This window comes from Acinonyx jubatus, chromosome C1 (assembly GCF_027475565.1).
Source record: "Acinonyx jubatus isolate Ajub_Pintada_27869175 chromosome C1, VMU_Ajub_asm_v1.0, whole genome shotgun sequence".
Classification (NCBI taxonomy): Eukaryota; Metazoa; Chordata; class Mammalia; order Carnivora; family Felidae; genus Acinonyx; species Acinonyx jubatus.
Genome location: NC_069381.1, coordinates 167,686,009 through 167,707,566, shown reverse-complemented (window position 1 = coordinate 167,707,566; position 21,558 = coordinate 167,686,009). Strand labels below are relative to the sequence as shown.

The window sequence follows — 21,558 nt, the reverse complement described above, 5'->3', positions numbered from 1 at the left end:
TCTAGGCAGTGAAAATTTAATAAATGAAAGACACTTGCCATTACTGATCATAATTCAGAAAGGTTGAATTAAGGTTAGAAGTGGTGGGTGTTCTGAAACTGCCCACGTATATGATGTGGAATCCAAGGTTAGGACTCCAAGGATACAACTGAAGCAAAGTAGGAGAGAATATGAGGGATTGGGTTAGATTTGAAAATAAAATCTGTTTTTGTAGAAATTACAGTGATAAAATTATGAGGAAATATTGGGGAAGGAGATAAAGTAACATTAAAAAAAATAAAACGCTTCCAATATAATAAAGTAGAATCCTAGTAAGTTTTTGAGAAAACTGTTGTTGTTTAATTCACTGACATCTTTTTTGATCAGAATTTTTACCATTCCATAAACTCTCAACTGTAACTAAATTACTGCACTTTACTGACAATGTTTTGTGAAAATGCGAGCAAAAACTTCTTGGATTCTGTTAGTCTGAACAACCGAGAAATTAAAAGATCCCATCCTTAGATTTATATAATTGATTTTCTTAAAAAAATAAGTTCAGTTATGACAATATTTATCTGGAAACAGCAGCCTCCAGCAGCAAACTAACAATTGGAATAACCACAATGTCATTATGAGTCATAGTGAAACAAGCCTGCACACTTTTTGTATCTGAGTAACAAATCAGACAAGAGTGAAAAACCTCAACTATGGGGAAGGCAAATAGAGGATCTACGTCAAAACAAAGTCCAAAAGGCAAAACCATAAATATTAGAACAATGCTTCAAAAGTCAATTGCTATCACAGGGAAAACATTTATGAAAGCAATTCAGAAAATAAATGAACATAGATCTTTAAAATATAGAACTCTAAATACTGATATATTTGGGATACTCTACAGTGCCCAGTTAATAGCTATAAATATTGTTTTCCTCAGGTATTTCTAGATGCTGTAGAAATCTATTGGATTTATTGTTAAAAATTTTTTCTCAATTGTGAAAAATTAAAATCAGTTCTTCAGCCTTTAGAAAGGAAAGAAAAAAGAAAATCTCTTCACTATAATACAGCATGAAAATAGGGTATCTGCTTGCCACATCATGTGTTTTTTTTTTTTTAAAGAAACTATGGTCAGAATCCATTTCACACAATCTTTAAAACAGGTAACTAAATGCCAAGTTTTTCTTTTCAGGCCAGGCACAAAACTTGAGGGAATAGATCCCAGACATATATGTACATGACAGAGCAGGCTGCTGTTTGAGCCAGCCAGTTTTAGTATCATTTCCAGGGGTCAGCAATCTATGGCCCATGGACTGAATGTGGCTTGGCCTGTTTGTGCATGGCCCTGAGCTAAGAACAATTTTTAACTTTTTAAAGGGTTGTAAACAAAGCAAACAAAGGAATATGTGACAACTGTACATGGTCTACAAAACTTAAAATATTTACGATCTGGCCTTTTACAGAAAAAGCTTGCAGACCTTTCATTTATACCAATGTTGTACAGAATTCAGACAGTGCAATTACAATTCCAATGTTCATTTATTCCGACCCAGAATGCAGCAACGTCCTAAAGAGGTCTTCTTGATGTCATTTGTTAGAATTCCTTTTCTCTTTTTTCTTCATCTTCATCATCATTAAAGTTCATCCTACAATAATATAAAAGTGATTGAAAGAAAATGTATGAATTTACATTAAAATGTTGGTTATAGTACTTTATTTTTTTATTTTTTTTTCAACGTTTATTTATTTTTGGGACAGAGAGAGAGCATGAACGGGGGAGGGGCAGAGAGAGAGGGAGACACAGAATCGGAAACAGGCTCCAGGCTCTGAGCCATCAGCCCAGAGCCCGACGCGGGGCTCGAACTCACAGACTGCGAGATCGTGACCTGGCTGAAGTCACACGCTTAACCGACTGCGCCACCCAGGCGCCCTACTTTATCTTTTAAAAAATAATTATTTAATGGATCACCATATGAAATATACCTTGCCTAAATGTAACAATGGAAAGGAAAAGGGATATCTCTTAGTTCTTACCTGCTCATGCAGATACTATCAATTACAGTTTTACAGTCATATTTTGGTACCTTTCTAAACTGAATTTCAATTCTGATATTCTGGCTATGACTAATGACATTTTCTGTTTCAGATGCTTTTTTTTTTGTTTTTTAAATTTTTTTAATGTTTATTTATTTCTGAGACAGAGAGAGACAGAGCATGAGTGGGGGCGGGGCAGAGAGAGAGGGGGACACAGAATCCGAAGCAGGCTCCAGGTTCTGAGCTGTCAGCACAGAGCCTGACGCGGGGCTCGAACTCACAGACTGTGAGATCATGACCTGAGCCAAAGCTGGACGCTCAACCGACTGGGCCACCCAGGTGCCCCTCAGATGTTTAACTTAAGATAAAAGTCACACTTTAAAACCTCCTGAGGAAGCGAAAATAAATCAAAACACCAGAAAAACATTTTTGTTCCCTAAACCCAAGGAAATAATTGTAACCATCTCTTTCCTATCTTTTAGATTTGGATAAAATGTAACCCTTGATACAGGATGTAAGGCTTTTTATACTGGAGTGTGCAGTTCTAATATGGTTCTATAAAGCCAGACATCTCTAGCCCTCTCCAGAATATGCGCTGGTTCTTTTGTTCTTCTTTCACCTTATAGGGAAACAATCCAAGAAACTTCTATGTGATTTTATTAAGTTCCACTCAGAAAGCATTCCAGCATTCACGGACTCTTTGGTCTGTTTGTATGTCCTAGAATGACAATGACTTAAAAAAGAAAAAATGAACACTTCTTCCAAAGAATAGCAGAGGTTGCACTGTTTGACTGATAAAATTCTAGGAGGGGCTGAAATGAGTATGGGTTCTGATACATCCTGACTATACCAAAAGAAAATCTGCTATGCAAAGTATGTTACACTGGAGCCTCATATTTACTCCTAAGAAGTCAAAACTTTATTTACATTTTAACAAAATCTAAATAATTTATGGCCATAGTTCACTATGTTTTAAATGGTTGTACTTGTGCAAATTTCTACACTTTTCAATATACAGAGGTTACATTCTGATTGTCCTATTTCTGAATTAAGAAACTTCAACTTTACTATTTTTTGAAGCTTCCATTGTACCTGTTTATTGATAAATATAAGGTACAGTATAAAGCTGGCTGAAGTCAGCTCTAGATTTAGTCCTTACCTTATCTCTCTTTCCATGATTTTGAAGATTTTTCAATTTTTCATATATTAAGGTAGCAATCTCTTTTGCATCTCTGGTATCTATTTGCTCTCCCCAAATGTTTCTCTAAAATAAAAAACATTCTTCTTATAATCTTTTAGGTGTCTAATCAAAACATGACATTTGCATCTAAGAAACTTGATTATTCCTTAAAGTTCTAAATGTTTAAAACTCAAATTTCTTCAAGGAAATAATGCTACAAAGCAGTTAACTCATAATTTACTTAAATATGATACTGTTATGAACACATTTAAAGTATTTCCTTGGAAAAAATGCATTGCCAGCTCTAACTAATCTAATCTAATTCAAAACAACTAAAATATAAAGAAAAGCCATCCCCCAGAGGACTCAAATCATTCTAATCTTATACATATGTCATTGGCACAGTTAAAATCCTGACCAACTCCAACACTAGAAAGTAATGTGTTATCTCCTGGTTTTCATCTGCCCACAGTAGAAAGGTGGCTGAAAAGCAGTGAAGGTGGCAGGTCAATATATCAAGCTTTACTTTGGATCTGGAGTCATTTGCTTCCTGCTTCCTAGTGGAAACTCCACACTATCTGTTAAGATCTTGCTTTTGTGTGTACCTGCCCACCTGGTTTGTACTGCTGTTAACTCCAATCATTATTCTGCTTTGGTTTTCAAATCTGGTCTGGTCTTCTGGATGCCACCTGTCTCGGTTTGTACAGGGATATTTTGGTGTCTAATGTCCTCGGGGCTCCTTTAGACACATGGTAACATCATCTTTTCAAAGAGCTCCTTCTATGGCCAGATTAATTCTGTGACTGCTCATTATATTGATACTTTGCTTACATCATTCTACTTGAGACCCCTACTTATGCTACCCATTTCTCAGCTATTCTGAGAATCAGAAAGCAGAGCTAGTGATTCCAAAGGGATGAAGTGAATTCAGATCCTGATATAAGCTCCTTTACTCTCACTGAGATGTTTACCCTAGGCTGTTCTTAAGACAGAATTAGCCTCTTGGACCAATCAAAGTCCTTCACTGAAACATCTAGTTGACAATTCTAGACTTCTAAAATCCATCTAATTTCTTTAACTCTATTTTAAAATATAATTTCCAATAAATAACCTGACATGTTAAGCTGATACTCCTTCTCAAAAAATATATTTACTTGAAATGTTTTACCATAAAACATGAATACATGGCAAATCCTTATTTATTTAATTACAATTCTATTGTCAAAAATATCATTCTTTTACTCAGGAAGATAGCAAAAGTCATGAGTATTTTCAGTTAGCAATTACAGTGGTTGAAAGATATATGCATTTATATAAATGACAGTAGAGGTTATCGCCTGAGTTTTAAGATCCATTGGTAAATGTCTAATTTTCTTTTTGGGGAAAAAAAAAAAGCATATCGTCAGTGGCCCAAAGAAGGGAGTTGTGATCAAGCCATGGACCCTAACTTTTATTTTGCAGTCTAAACCACTAATAAATATTCCTCAAGACAAATGTTCAGGTACTAGTCTACTTCAAAAGTATGATAGTATTCTTTTAATTTTTTCCTTTCCTGGAAAAAATAATAATAAAGGTAATATGTTAATTGTATAAAAGTAGAAAATATAGAACTTCACAGAATATAATTATGTTGACTTCTCCACTCAGAAAAAACTACTCTAGTATCCTGCTATGTGTCTTTAGTAGTTTCTGTAATTCATTAGTATAAAAATTTTAAGGAGTGGATCATATCAACTTTGAGACAGAAAAACCTTTGAAAATCACTTGATGTATATGTGAAAAGAAGCTTCAGCAATATGCAATAAAATAAAACATGACAAAGGAAGGAGAAGCTAATGAAAACCTTCACACTAATAACAAACCTTTTCAACTGGGTCTGCTAAAAGAAAGGCACATACGGGAACGCCAAATACATACCTTTGCTTTTTCGTAGGGATAAAATTTAACAGTTGGATAGGCTCTGATACCAGCTTTCTGGCATGTTTGAGCATAAGCCTGACAGTCTACTTTTCCAGCTTTCACTTTTCCTTTAATCATCTGAAAAGAGAGAAGTGGGGTTTGCCATTCACTGTGGCATAAACTATTTTGGCAACCACAAGGCAACATGATACTAAAATTTTCACATCTTTGTAATAATAAAGACTTATTTCAAAAACTTAAGTTTTAATCCTTTCCATACTAATAAGATTGCTTCCAAATTTTTTAGTGGCTCTTATCAAGAAAAACTCCTTCCTGGTCCCCATACCTTGTCCATCACACCACAAACTCCCGATTCTGTCCTCAAACGCCTTCTCCCATTCTCTGGTCTCACCTGGTGAGGTAACACTCTTCATTTTGCAGAAGGCTGTCGACACCCACATTCTCCAGTTCCTCTCTGTCAGGTGTCTTACATGCTCTTTGGGGTATGTGCATGTGGTCAAAACAGGATTCTTTTCTTAATTGTACTGGTTCCTCTAGCTACCTCCTTCTCTTTTTTTTTTTTTGAGGTTAGTCTTTCATTGCTTTTCCTCCCTCATCATCTCATTTATCAACAGATTTTAGCCTACCTTCTGTTTTTACCGCTCCCTCCACTGAAACTGCTGTAAGTTCTGCAGTGACTACTTGACCAAACTGAATGGACACTTTTCAGTCTTAATGGGTACCTGACATTGCTAAACATGCCTTTCTTTTTTCTTTCTTGGCATTTATCACTATTCTCTCTTGGCTTTCTTACTCCTCAGGCTGTACTATCTCATTCATAGCATGGGGACCTCTTTCTACACCTGCCTCTCAAATTATAGTATTTAATCACAGTTGCATCTATGGCGAACCCTTTTTTCACTGTGAGCAATCTCCCAAGGGAGATTTTATATATAAATGTGCCGAGATGTGCTGCTCAGCCCAACCTCCCCTGATTTCACACTCACCTATGTACTGGCCTGGTTCAACTAAATAAGCATACTGCACAGATGATTTCTAACACGGATCCTTTCCCTTTACCTACTCTTCCTTCTGTCCTACTATTCCCTCATTCAAGCCAGAAACTAGGGCCATCTTACACTTCTTTCTCTGTCACACTTACCACAATTAATTGGACATTAAATCCTATTCTTTTATCTCTTTTACATTTGTCCCATTCTTTCTATCACCATTACCTTTATCCTGGTTCAGATAACATCTCTCACTTCAGGACAATTAAAATACCTTTGCTGCCTCTAGTTTTGTGGCCAATGCCGGCTTACTCAAGAGGGGTTAGGGCAGCAGCAAAGCTGCATGCAGAAACACACTTATACTGAAGGTCAGAGAAATTTACAAAATGTTTATCTTTAACATTAGTTGACTTGTATTTTTAATTGCTTATAAAGGAACACCATATTGTTTCTGGTGCTCTCATATCGTTCTCTGGCCTTCCTGGCCTGTGTACAGTTCCATCCAAAGTGCTCTTTCTAAAATGTAAAATGGATCCTACCATATCCAATAGTTTTTCCCTAGTGCTTATACAGAACTTATTCTGAACAATATGAAATCACAAAGAAAGAGGACCAAACCTTCTTCCTCCTCAATTATTTACTAAGCCTGAGTTTTTGCCATTCCCCTTCTGTCTTTACACTCTGGTAGTCTGGACGAACAGTGAAGTTGACCGAACATGCACCACTCTCTTGCATCCCTGCATCTCTGCAAATACTGTCCTCTCTGCTCGGAGGACTCTCTAGCCAAACTCCTGGTCATGTGCCAGACTCCTGGTCATGTTGTAATTCTCATCTCAAATCCCAAGTTTTCGGTGGAGCCTTTTGTCTTTTCCTGGCAAGACTCTTTCTTCCTCCCATGTCCTTGCTCCCCTCTCATTTCACTAGATCAATGATCCTGCTGTATTAAATGTATTTATTTGCATGTTATCTTCCCACTAGAATAAAACCTCAGACATGTAACTTTTGTCTTTCAATTTCTATAGCTCTAGTACTTACCGTAATGCTTCTCACCTAGTGCTTAGGATTTGTTGAATGATCTTTTTCATATTTAATAACTTTCTGGCATATCCAAGATATAGGTGTGTTATAAAATATATAACTAAGCTAAGTTTTTCAGTATACAAGGGAATGAAAACATTTTGTTAGAATTACTGGAGAAAAAGGAAGCACAAGGGGAAAAGAAGATCAAGTAAGCGGGAAAGATGAAGAACTTATTTGAAGGATGATCCAATAACAAATAATCTTTCATGACACCTAGGAGCTTTGAAGTCCCTTTGCTAAAAAATCCTGATGGGTTAGGATTGTCAGCTTTTGCTTTAGACTGGTGAAACTGGAGCTTTCTCATTCTAAGTGAGTGTTTTGTAGCCCAGGCAAAGCTCCCTGAAGCAAGAATGCAAACAATCTGGATTAGGTCATTAACAGGATGATGGGGACAGAAACAAGAAAAAATTAGACTGTATTCTGTTTATGCATTCAGTTAAATTTTATAAGCATTTCCTGAGTTAGACTCAGATAAGACCTGTACCTGTACCTTGCCCTCAAGAAGCTCCAGTCTTATGGAGGAGATAGATATCTAAATATTTATTCACTGTGTAAGTACACCAAATGGAGTACAAGACATCAAAGTGACACTGAGAAGGACAGAGAATACAGAAGTGCCAATGTAGCTGGATTTTGTAGGATAAGGAGAGAAAGATTCAGATGACTAATAACGAAAAGGCATTTTAGAGAGAGGGAACAGTATCTGCTCAGCAAACCTGGAGTATTTTGCTGTGTCTGAACTGTGAGGTGTGGGGTGGTGACAGAGATAAAGCTGAAGAGGTAGGAAGGGTCCCACCAGAGACCTGCAATCAAGGTCGTAAGTCAAGAAACTTGGCTAACAGGAAGCCAGAGAAGGCAGTATTTTAGAAAGATCAGCAGGGCAGAACTGAATAAGGCAGACTGGCAATGTGAGACTCGTTAAAAGGCACACATGAGAAGTCTGGAAGAGATGAAGAGGGCTTGAAGAGAAAGGCTAGCAGAGGACATGACGAGGAGATGACAGATTTGAAAGGCACTTAAGAGGCAGGACAGGATCTAGTGATGGGCTGGTGGGCAGCAGAGTAATGGTGGAGGAAGGAAATAGGGAATAAGCAAGAGAAATGAGTTGTCTCTAATGGTTAGATGATGTCATCCATCAAGATAGAGATGTTAGCCAAAAGTATTAATAAAGAAGGAAGAAATCTACCACAAAGATGATACTCATAGAAATGAAATGGGATTTTTAAAAAATTCACAGGAAACTTCTTAGAAAAAAAGAATCATATATACCTTTACCTAATTATTTTATCTAATTTTTAAATAATCTAATTTTTAAAACATGCATGTAACAAGACTTACCCTAGCCAAAAGCTCAAACTCTGGAGCAAAATTTTGGCAAGGTCCACACCAAGGAGCATAGAAATCAACCACCCAGTGATTTTTCCCTTGTATAACTTTTTCATTGAAAGTCTGAGGCGTTAGATCTATGGATGCTTGAGGTAAAAATCTGTGGCAAGGGATCAAAATTACTTTTCATTATGTGAAACCAAGGAAAACATCTAAAATATAGCAAAAGTTTCTAAGTTAAAACTGACTTCAAAGAATGACTATAAAGCACAACCCTATCTTGGTAAATTATAATTCTTTACTAAGTAGTTTAAAATGTGAGAGTCTTAAAAAACTTACAGTAAATTTAACTGCAGACATAAGACGAAGGTAAATAGCACTGAATCTATTTTATGCAATGATGCATATTTTTAATTACTCACCCTAGACCCCAAATCCTCAGGGAATAAGCATCTCTATTCCAACCATTGTAACTACTGAAAGAAGAGCAAATATGAAAGTTGTAAATACTATTTTCTATTATTGGATATGTTCAGAAAACAATCTCATTGCAGCAGTTTAAAAGTTTGACTGACTACTTAGCATCTCTCTTCAGTTACACCTAGCTACAAACGCTGCTTACATGGCTTCTCAAATACATTTTTCTCTAGTCTTGATGTTTTTTTGTGCTCCAGGTAGTCCTAAATGTTTAGCTGCCTGCTGGACATCTCCTATAGGAGCACGGGAATGGTAAAACTCAAAATGTCTGAGACTTCAGTTTCTGAACATTTACTCTGGTTATTATGTCTATCAAATTCCTATGTACTTTTTAAGACCCATGTCAAAAGCCACCTCATAAATGCAGCCTTTCGTGATTTCCTCTCATAGTTGTGATCCTTTCCTTCCTTGAAATTCATGGTCTGTTTTTACTTTTCAAAGAATATTCCTTATATTCTGCCTTGCACTGGAGTTGTCTACCTCAAATACCATGTGGTGTTGTAGAAACAAGTATGGGCACTGACACAGACCTGGGCTGAAACCCCAAGCAGCAGTGTGACTTGGGAAAGTTAATGAAAGTCTGTGGATCAGTTTACTTATCTGTAATAGTAGGAAAGGGTAGTAATTCTTATTTCTCAGGGTATATGTGAGGACCAGTGGAAATAATGTGAGCAAAGGATCAAGTACAGTACCTGAAACCAAACACTGACTAAATAAATGTTAGTGCTTCCTCTCTTTATCTTCCTCTATACTGGAGTGCCAGCTTCATGAACATTGGGATTGTTCAATTCTTTTTTTTTCATCTTCTGAGGTTCTCCTTAGCACACTATCTTAAAACATGGTGGACTCCCCAAAAATGTTTGTTGGGTTAACTTTTATTTAGTTAAGATAAACAAATAAATAAGCTTTAAAAAAAAAAGTTATTTATCTCTACACCCAACATGGGGCTTGAAGTCATGACCCCAAGATCAAGAGTTACATGCTCTTCTGGAGAAGCCTCTAAGATAACTTTTAAATTTTAACTGTCTAAATAAGTGGTTATAATAAATGTCTTTAAATTTTAGGCAACACTTACTGATACTGAAAAGCTTTATTTGATTTTTGGGGAAAAAATCTTATCTCAGGGTATCTCCGAACATTTTCTTGGGCACAAAAAGAATGATACTGTTGGCAGTCTATACTGCCTACATTGATCAGTCCAGTTAATGTCTATAAAAGAGAAAAAGGAGAGATAAAATAGATCAAAGTGATTACAATAAAACTACCTCCATAACTATGTTTACAATAGAAAAATCATCATTTTGAGATGGTTCTTATATTATTTACCAGTCATTTTCACCAAATAAAAATGGGTAAGGGTTTAAAACATAACAGAATATATATAGTAATGAACTGAAAATGTAATGTTGCAGTTAAGACCTTACTACAATTACTGCAGATTAAATAACAGATTTCGTACATGTACCTTATGGGGGGAAATGAAGTATTTCTAAAACTTAAGTGTTCGAAACCAGGAACTAATGAAGACCTCTGCAATGGCATTTCAAAGAGTTATTTTTCAAATAGAGACATGCACTGCAGCACACTGACTCATGCCTGAATTTAAAAATTTTACTGAGAAGAGCACAAAATTGTATTATCTTAAATGTTAAATACTAGAAATCACTTTTAACTCTTCCGTTTGTTCATTTTTTCTTAGAAATATAAAAGTTGATTTCATTTTCCATTCTCATATTGAAATAACTTTTCCCCAATCTTTCATGATTTATAACACTATGTCTATTTGTAGGAAATCTTAAAATTCCAAATGTTTTACTGATCAAAGCTATTTTTTAAGTCCCACAATATTGTGAAGAAACTGTACTGTTAAGCTCTAAAAATAAAGGAGTAGAAAAATTTTCATAGAAAATAAAGGGATCTTTGGGTTGACTTTGGCAGAAATTTGGTCAGATACATACCAAACAAGTGACACAGGAAAAAGTAAGGGTAGATTATTCTATACCACTCACCTATCAGACAGAAACAGAGTTGAAATCTAAGTGGTGTAATTAAAGCTATTGGGAGTGATAATCTAGAGGTGAGTTCATCTCCGTTTTAAAACAATTCTGTTAAATACACATTAATGCTAAATGTTAAGATTTAAATAAACTACTGTAGTATACCCGGGCCATTCTTTTCCACTCTGGCATTAGGACTTGACATGGATGACACCATGGAGAGTAGAAATCAACCATCCAGACTTCATCATGTTTTCTTTGTTTAACTAGTTCACTGAAAGTGGTGGGTGTCAAGGAGATCACTGAAGGATTCATAAGATCCTAAAGAGAATTTAACTTTCATTATAACTGATATAAAAAGGTATTGATACATTCTTGGCAAACTGTTATCACTTAGAAAAGTTCCTGGTTTATTTTTGTTTCTGTTTTTAATTTTAGAGAGAGCACAAGTGGGGGAGAGGGGCAGAGGGAGAGCCAGAATCCTAAGAAGTCTCTATGCTCAGCGTGGAGACCAACACAGGGCCCGATCCCACAACCCTGGGATCATGACCTGAGATGAGATCAAGAGTCGGATGCTCAACCGAGACACACAGAAGCCCCCCAAAATTCCTGTTTCTGAAGAATCAAAATATACTTATTTATATTTAAAATACAATCTAAAGTGAATTATTTTAAAAAGGACAAATGATTCCTAATTAATTTAGACTTTGCCCATTAATCTTCTGAAATCAAGGTATATTTTCTTACTATTATGTATCATTAAAATCATCTTAGGTAGGGAAAAGAGGCAACTGTATTTAAGGTGACAGGAGATGGGACAAAAAGCCTAGAGGTGCCTAGATGTCTACAAAGGCCATATAGTTCTATTCTAGAACCAATGAGTGGTTTGGAAATAACCCTCTATTACTGAAAAGCCTACTATTCTATTTTCCTGACAGTCTGAATGGAGATACTGCACAACTTCCCTAACAGCTCACTTGCTCCAAATACTGTTTTAACAAAGCTTTAGTCTACAATGATGGGGTAATATTAACAAAAGTGTTAGCTTCACTGGGGAAATAATAATAAATAATACAGCACAAAATGAAAAACTATTTAAAAAAAATTTAGGGGCCCCTGGGTGGCTCAGTTGGTTAAATGTCCAACTCTTGATCTTGGCCCAGGTCATGACCTCATGGTTCAAGAGATCAAGCCCTGCATCAGGCTCTGCCATGACAGCATGGGGCCTGCTTGGGATTCTTTCTCTTCTTCTCTGCCCCTCCCTCACTTGCTTGCTGTTTCAAAATAATGATTTAAATTACCTCTACAATTGACAATACTATAAATTAAATTAATTTAAAATACCTCTATGAATTCCAAGATCTGTTCAGCAGAGTGATGTCCTTCATATTCATGAACGTTGGACTGGTTGAATACCACTGTTGTTGGATAAGCCTGAATGTTATACTGTTAGGAATGAGAATACAAATGAAAGATTTTATGCATTTTACCTATTGGTTTCAAATTCATAACCAGCTTGCTTTTAAGTAACAACATTTAAAAAGTCCATTGCTAAATTGCTGGGTTATTGCAAAATTTTAGCCTGGCCAAATTTGGCAAAGAAAATGGATTTACAGTTGCACTGATAAATTACCCTTTTTATAGCCACTCCATTAGCCACAGAATCCACGGGCAATGAAACACTGAAAAGTGAGCAAGGCTAATTGAGTGTGGGCCCTTTTGACTCCTGAACCAAGAGGATAAGGCTGTAAAGAGCAGGCTAATCTCTGGCTTGAGTCTTTTTGAAACCATAATACTCCAATTTGTCTAGAAGAAAATAAGCAAAGGAGCAAGGATAATAATGTGTATACAACCATATTTTAAGGAATTGTGACTCATTTCCTAAGAATATGGTCATCTTTTATTCATCATTCAAGGTAGTTTTTATAGTACAAAATACTGTAAGTTCCTCCTCAAAGTAACATCAACACTGGCCCAGGAAGCATTTCTTCGAAGTTTTAACTTTTCTAAAAGTTAACAAGGCTATCTTGTGAATTTACTATAGCTAAACTTTGCATCCTTAAAGTTGATAAGCACTCAGTAAAAAATTGGAATTTTTCTGAAATTGACTAGGATTCAAAAATAATTTTAGGAAAAACAATGGAAATATTTATCAAAATTTGTAAAGTGAGTGTAAATTCAAATAACTCAGATATAATTGTTGTTTTGTTAATCTACTTAGCGATTGATTAGCATGTGTTGGGAATCTTTTTAGCACTTAAACATGTAGTTTCTAGTCTATTCTCCACAACAATTACTCATTAGTGAGTAATGACCCCTGGCCTCTACTGCAGGTGAATTTGACACCACAGTTTTAAATCCTTACATTTTACTCAATTATCTAAAGAATATTTAATAGTTTAGATAAAAAGAAAAACTAGAAGAATTCAAATTAAGATAATTATTGTTTATCACATTAAGTTTGTATCTTGCTTAGCATCTTTTCAAAGTCACATATAAGACATTCAAAACCAAAGGCCTTATTGTTTAAACATAGTTCAGTTAAATTTCAAACAGAATGAAGAGAGAAATCATCTAACAAATACCCACACATCCCCTTCCCTATATTTAAGGAAGATTAACTTCTTTAGCACACTGGTATTACTAGAAGGTCTTTTTTCTTGATCCTATTTGCTTTCCTTCATGAAAGTAGGAGCAATCGATGTCCTCAAATAAGTTTATGTCCATTCTACTGATGTTTTCCTCCTTTGCGATATGTTTATGTATCCCTGGGCAGTATAGTAAAATGTTTGAGCACTTAAAAATTTTCTGTAATTCTGTCATACTCTGTAAGCTATTATGCACTTGTTTTTGTCACCTTACATTGTATTTTTGAGACTTACCCATGCTGGTAAAGATAGACCTAGTTTAAATGCTCTATGATATTACATTGTGTGACTGGATAATTTATCAACACACTTGTAATGTCAGATTTCTAAATTTTTGTATATTTGATGGATTGCTGTAATTTGTACTTTCCTGATGACTAGTGAAATGCAACATTTTTTATGCTGGAATTCTTTTTCTAAAAAAAAAGTCTACAAACTTTCTTATTTTGTCTATTTAAAAAAATTGATTTGTAGCCTTGAAATATTCTGGCACTAATGCTTTATCAGTTACAAGTACTACAAATAGTCTGTTGTCTTAACTTCATAGTGTCTTTTTCTTTGGTAATAGTTTTAACATTTAATATAGTTAAAATCATTCACATTAATTTTTACCTTGTGTGTGTGGACTGAGAGATTACTCCTCACACAGATGCCATAAAGATTTCACCCTACATTAACTTCTACTATGTTTTTAAAACCTATTGTTTTCTTTTCCCTTCCCTTTCCCCCTTTCCTCTATCTTTTTAAAAAAGTTTCCTCTTATAAAATATTTAAAATACACACAAAATCAGAGAGCAAGAAGTTCTCAAGTACTCTTGTAGCTACAATCATCTGCTCACCACACTTATTTCATCTATTCTCCCTTCCAACTCTACCCCTACACCAAGATTATTCTAAAGCAAACTCCAGATGATTTATCATTTCATCCATATTTCAGTCTATTTAAAATACAAGGACTTTCCCTGAAATGCAACTACACTGTCATTTTAATATCTAAAAATGAACAATTCTTGATAATCATCAGATACCCTGTCAGTGTTCAAATTTCCCCAGTTATTGCTTGCTCATTTTTTTGCACTTGGTTTGAGCAGCATCCAAACAAGAAGACCTAAACACTTCATTTGAAGGATATGTCTTTTGAGTCTCTTTAATCTCTTCTGCTTTTCAATGTCATCTGTCCAATACATTAGGTGTTTGTCCTGTAAAATCCTCTACGTGCTGGGACTTGAAGAGTTCATGCCCATGGTGTCGCTTAACATGTTCCTCTATCATTAGATTTCCTTAACACTGATGTCACAGCTTGATTTGATTTAGGTTTCATATACTTGTTCCAAGTATGTTCTAAGTGGTATTATATACTTTCATCATGAGGTATACAATTTCTAATTATTCTTGGAATGAAGAATGAATATTAATTAACCTAAGAACATATTTTTATGTATACAAAAGTTTCAAAAAGCTTGTTCATTTTTAAAATTTCTAGCTACTAACTATACTTAGAAGAGAATTATGAAGAAAACCTAGAATAAAACTATAGACTGCCAAAAGTGATATTACATCAAAAATTATAAAGATTTTAAATACTTGAATGACCATGTATTTTATCAAATAAACAATATTTTCCCAAGTTTGATAAATAAGACCATGTCTACATTCACTCAATTATGTTGTCTACTCATGTTTTAATCCAATCATAATTTTATATCATTTTGTTGAAATTATTTGTTCAAATAATGTTACTCTTCTAAATGTAGATATACATTTGAAAGACAGCTTTTGTCAGTCTAACTTAAAAACTATTTTATAAAAATGTTGATTAGAATAACTATTTAATACTCAGCCTTACCATGTTACAGAGTCCCTCATGAACCGTACAATCTAGTGTACCAAACTTGAGCTGACCATAAAGATGCTTTGATGCTTTTCGTAACTCTGGCAACAAAGCTCGACATGGTGGACACCACTACGGAAGAAAAAAATATTCATAAGCGCTGAGCTAAATGAAACAAAAAGCCACATTTCTGCAACAATCAATATATGCTAGATAAATCATACTTAGTGGTAAATCGTGTGTGTGTGTGTGTGTATTTTATCCCTAGAGGGGCAAGTACAACCCTGCTCTCATAGAAGCAATATGAGATAGTGGCCAAAATTGAGTAACACAATTCTAGTGTTCAAGATTATATAGCAAATGTCTTTTTGCTGTGACAAGAGAAAATTTGGAACACTGACATTTGACAGATAAAAATAACTTACTGGTGCAAAAAAATCAACAAGCCATGGTTCCTTGTCATTGGCAGGAAAATTTTGAGGTCCAAGTGTGGTAACATGAGAATTAACACTTTCTTTGGCAAAGGCAAGTATATCATATAGAATCTTCTTTCCTTTGAAAGCGAATAAGAGAAAAATTAAAATTCACGTACTGCCTTTCTATCCATAGAAACATTTCAAAGTTTTTAGACTTAAAATATTAAAGAAAGGAAGATAAACTTATTGACCAAATTGATTTTGGTGAGGTTTCATCCTCAAAGGCAGAGTAATCACTTCATTGCAATATTTGTTGTGTTCTTTAAAAAAAAAATTTTTTTTAATGTTTATATATTTTTGAGAGAGAGAGAGACAGAACGCAAGTGGGGGAGAGGCAGAGAAAGAGGGAGACCCAATCCGAAGCAGGGTCTGAGCTATCAGCACAGAGCCCAACGTGAGGCTTGAACTCACAAACTGTGAGATCATGACCTGAGCTGAAGTCAGATGCTTAACCGACTGGGCCACCCAGGTGCCCCTATTTGTGTTCTTTATGCTTACCCGAGCTATTACTGTTGCCTAATTACTAAACCTGTTTCTTCCAACTCAACCTCCCTTATGAATTTAAAACCTGTATTACCAACTGCCCAGTGAAGATATTTACGTGGATGTTATGTAAACATTTAAAATATATTAAAATCGGAGTTATTCCCCCCCAAACTTGCTCCTTTTCTCACCTTCCCTATGTTGGCATTGGCATAATCATCCACCAGGTGCCTAAGATTTCCCAGAGTGAAACTTGCCTTCTTTCTTTGCTGGTGTACCATGGACCAAGACCAATTAGACTAGTGCCTAAATTCCGTCTTGCCTATTACAATAACCAAGCTGGTCTTTGCGTACTATCTTTCGTAACTAATCCATTTTTTCATTGCTACCACAGTTAATTTACAAAAACATTTGTCTGATTACACTGTTCCTTGCTGAAAGGACTTTGATGATTTACTATTGCCTAAAGAATATACTCTTTGGTTTGACAAATAATGATTTTTTCAATTAGCACTTGGTCCATTTTCCCATGTGCCCTTTGACTTATTCACTTAATAGGCAATATTAAGTCAAATACCGATTATGTGTCATCCTTGTTTTAAATGTCATAGGGCATGCAAGAATAAAGATACAATCCTCAGAGAATTCACAGCACAGAAGAAATATTTTCACAATTATTTAAATACAATTATAAATCATACCACATTCTCCTGCTTTTTTCTTACTCTGTAGCTGCAGCTTCTTGAACTGGTTTACACATTCCTCTATCTTTGATCATCCTTAGGGCCCTGATCTTGTCTCTCTACTCACTCTTCCACAAGCTCATTCTCACTGAAGGCTTCAACTATCGTTGATATGATGATTATTTACATCTACCTTTTTCAGCCCAAATTCCTCTCCTGAGGCCTAGGCCTACATTCAGCTACAGATTGGGGATGTCTACTCCCTATCAACTCCTCCCCTCAGTGTTCTCTTCTTCACTCAATGGTACAGTCACTCAATTGCCAAGTGAATGTCAGAAACTTGGGCTTCTTTCTCTTACTTCCCCACATCTAAACAATTGTCAAGTTATACCGACTTTATATATAAATACTGACTTTGTATTTAAAGGTTGGTCCAAGTCCCTTCAACCACATTACCATTATTTAGATAAGGCAGCTGTCTTCTCTTAGATGAATGACTGTATCAGGTTTCTATCTGCCTTCCCTTCCTCTAATTGTGCTTCTATCCATTCTAGGTGGCCAGTTGCTTTCCTAAAATGTAACACTAGTTAAATCATATGTCTGCATAAATCTGAGAGCATTTGCTTTGCCCTCAGGATAAAGTCCAAATTCCTTTACCTGACAGATGATACACAGAATTTGGAACTCTGAGGCCTTCTCCAGCCTCAAGTCTCAATCCTTTCAAACACTCAAAATTCCGTCTTGAAATCCTCCTTTCTAAGAATGGATGAGGCTCTCTCTTATCTCAGAGTCTAAGAGAACTTGTGCTGGTTCCTGTGCTTGGAACATGCTTGCTACTCTTCATTTGGTCAACCATTACTTACACTTTAGATCTTGACAAAGAGATTGCTTTCTCTTACCTCAGAAGATTGTTCCTCCTAAGTGTAACCCATACTTAGCTCTGGTGGTAGCCAGTCTCCAAGGCAGTCCTCAGTGACTATTACCTCATGTACTCACACCATTGTTGTAACAGGGTACAACAAATGGTGGATATGATGGTGTGTCCTGTCTGACATTAGATTACATAATAGATATTGCTGTTACGTCTGTGTATCTCTCTCTGATCATTATTCTGGGAGAAGCCAGCTGTCATTCTGTGAGCAGCCCTACAGAGAGATCCAAGTGATAAGGAACTGAGGCTTTTGGTTGACAGCCAGCAAGGAACTAAGTCTTGAAGCCAGCTGTGCCAGGAGCTAACCGTCCCCCCATAAAAATGACCACAGCAGCTACGGCTGGGTCTCTCACCTAGTCCACCAGCATACCCGCAGCAAATGTGGCTCAGCCCAACAGAAGGGCACACACAGCCACACAGGGGACGCCCCCCTTGAATACCTGGCTCTGGTGGCCAGGAGGGATTGGGCTTCTGGGCCCAGCAAGACACTCTACAGAAGCCCACTCCTTCTAGACCAGATGTAACTGATCTACCTAAAACACAAAAACAAACATGAAGAATCAGGCCAAATGAGGAGACAGAGAGAGATAAAGTAGTCATAGAAATATTTAGTAGTTTAGTGGAAGAAAAATCTGAAAAATGCCCATAGTTGAGATGCTACATTTGGCACACTAGAAACGAAAACTATAGGTGTTGTTTACTTTTGTTCACAAGACCCTTAAAGTCTGCACTAACCTGATATGTCACCAGCATTCTTGCTCAAACACTAAAATAGCAGAAAAAAGTGAATTATTTTATTTTTTTAATGTTTATTTTTGAGAGATAGAGCACATGTGCATGTGCGGGAGAGAGAGAGCATGAGTGGGGGAGGAGCAGAGAGAGAGACAGAGACAGAATCTGAAGCAGGCTCCAGGCTCTGAGCTGTCAGCACAGTGTCCGACATGGAGCTTGAACCCACAAGCTGTCAGATCATGGCCTGAGCCGAAGTCGGAAGCTTACCCGACTGAGACACCCAGGCACCCAAAAGTGAATAATTTTAAAAAGAAGAGTAAAGAGAATAAAGCAACTAAATACAATTCAAAATATCTTTCTCCAAAAGAAACCTATTTACTAATAAAAGCAAAGTTATTTATAGTGAGTACGTTTATAGAAAGCAAGGTAAAAAGAACCACAAAAGACCCCAAAGAGCCAAAGCAATCTTGAGAAAGAAGAACAAAGCTAGAGGTATCATGGTCCCTCATTTCAAGATACACTACAAAGCTGCAGTAAACAAAGCAGTATGATACTGGCACAAAAACAGACACTTAGTTCAAAGAAACAGAATAGAGAGCCCAGAAATAAACCCATGCTTGTATGGTCAATCTCTGACAAAGGAGGTAAGAATATACAATGGAGAAAAGACAAGTTTCCTCAGTAAGTGGTGCTGGGAAAACTGGACAGCTACATGCAAAAGAATGAAACTCAACCACTCTCTTACACCATACACAAAAATAAGTTCAAAATGGATCAAAGACCTAAATGGGAAACCGGAAACCATGGAAGTCCTAGAAGGAAACATAAGTGGTAATCTCCAACATTACCTTAACAACAATTTTTCTAGACCTGTCTACTATGCAAGAAAAACAAAAGCAAAAACTATTAGGACTACACCAAAATAAAAAGCTTTTGCACAGTGAAGGAATAAAAAGGAAAAAAAAAAAAAAAGCCAAGCTACTGAATGGGAGAAGATATTTTCAAATAACGTACTTAATAAAGGGTTAATATCCAGAATATATAAAGAACTCCTACAACTCTACACACACACACACACACACACACACACACAATCCAATTAAAAATGGGCAGAGGACCTGAAGAGACATTTTTCCAAAGAAGACACATACATAAATGGACAACAAACCAATGAAATGATGCTCAACATCATTAATCATCAGAGAAAGCAAATCAAAACCATGATGAGATATCACCTTACACCTGTCAGAACAACTAATACCAAAAAGCAAGAAATAGAGTTGGCAAGGATGTGGAGAAAAAAGAACTGGTAGGCAAACAGTATAGAGGTGGAAAACAGTATAGAGGTTCCTCAAAAAATTAGAAATAAAAATGCCATACAATCCAGTAATTCTACTGTTATTTACCCAGAGAAAACAAAAACACTAATTTGAAAAGATATATGCACCCCATGCTCATTGCAGCATTATTTACAATAGCCGAGATATGGAAGCAACACAAGTGTACATCAATAGATGGGTAAGAGGATGTGTATATACACACAGACAACACACACACAAATGGAATATGATTACTCATTGATGAAAAAGGAGATCTTGCCATTTGTGACAACACAGATGAACCTAAAATGAATGATGCTAAGTGAAATAAGTTTGAGAAGACAAATACCATATGATTTTACTTTTGTGGAATCTAAAAAACAAAACAAAGTAGAAACAGACTCATAGACACAAAGAACTAGTGATTACCAGAGGGGAGATAATTGGAGGGATGGGTGAATTGGAGTGGGGGCTAGACTTCCAGCTCTGGAATTAAGTAAGTCATGGAGTACAGAGCAGGGAATATAGTCAAAGGTATTATTAGTACCACCATACAGTGACAGATGAGAACTACACTTGTGGTGAGCACAGCATAATGTACATAGTTGTGGAATCACTGTTGTATACCGGAAAGTAATGCAATACTGTGTGTCAACTACATTTCAGTTAAAAAATAATTAAAGAGGTAGAAAGTACAAATAAAAAATTATTTGAAAATACATACACATTTTTATCATTTTTCCCTTCTTACCATGATGAATTTCATATTCTTTGGTTCCTTGTCCTTTAAATACTGCTAGACATGGCTGAAACACATAGAGATTACTACAGATGTCTGGTGCAGAGGAACAGTCAAACTTGCCAACCTAAAGGAGAAAATTTAATTTGATGAAAACAAAATCTTATATATTCATTTTTTAAATATTCATAAAGAAATGCCATTGCTCTAACAGTTTCTAAACAGAAGTTAACTGGCCATGAAAATAAGAGATAGAAATAATTTACATTGAACACTGAAACTAAGTCTAGTGAAGGAAAAACAAAGCCTCCTAGAGACTTCAAAAACTTGAGAGAAAATATTCTAGAAAACATGAAGTTGCTTAAGACATCCACTCTTCTAACAATGCAGAAGACACTTATATAATCTTGGAGTGGGAGAGATAGAAAACTTTTTAAGACCTCAAAAGCAGAAATAAGAAAAAGGTTGAGAATTTCATACAGTGTGAAAGAAAATTGAATAAAGAATACTAACAGGCAAATGATAAACCATGAAAAAACATTTGCAAGATTTTAAAGGATCCACTAAGAAATAAAAAGATAAATCTCCTTTCAGAAGAAAGAAAACAGGCCAGAGACAGAGAGAAAATAGAAAAATTATGATTTGTTAATAATCACAAAAGATTTTTTCAACCTCACTAGAAAGCAAATAAATGAAAATGAATATTATTAATATATCACTTTTGGCCTATAAGAATG

The 21,558-nt window shown here is 35.7% G+C and overlaps 1 protein-coding gene across 2 annotated transcripts in view; it reads right to left on the bottom strand.

The window, feature by feature from the left end:
- Nucleotides 1-312: 312 nt before the first annotated feature.
- Nucleotides 313-21,558, bottom strand: part of DNAJC10 (DnaJ heat shock protein family (Hsp40) member C10) — a 52,487-nt gene continuing 31,241 nt past the window's right edge. For both annotated transcript variants that reach the window (XM_027055234.2, XM_015086910.3), the window contains exons 13-23: nt 20,834-20,948; nt 15,884-16,011; nt 15,474-15,590; nt 12,324-12,425; nt 11,145-11,300; nt 10,058-10,191; nt 8,928-8,981; nt 8,518-8,665; nt 5,108-5,227; nt 3,170-3,274; nt 313-1,622 (exon numbers count right to left, since the gene is read on the bottom strand). In XM_027055234.2, coding sequence (XP_026911035.1) covers nt 1,611-1,622; nt 3,170-3,274; nt 5,108-5,227; nt 8,518-8,665; nt 8,928-8,981; nt 10,058-10,191; nt 11,145-11,300; nt 12,324-12,425; nt 15,474-15,590; nt 15,884-16,011; nt 20,834-20,948 — 1,191 coding nt within the window. In that variant the 3' untranslated portion in view covers nt 313-1,610. The remainder of the gene's footprint in view (nt 1,623-3,169; nt 3,275-5,107; nt 5,228-8,517; nt 8,666-8,927; nt 8,982-10,057; nt 10,192-11,144; nt 11,301-12,323; nt 12,426-15,473; nt 15,591-15,883; nt 16,012-20,833; nt 20,949-21,558) is intronic.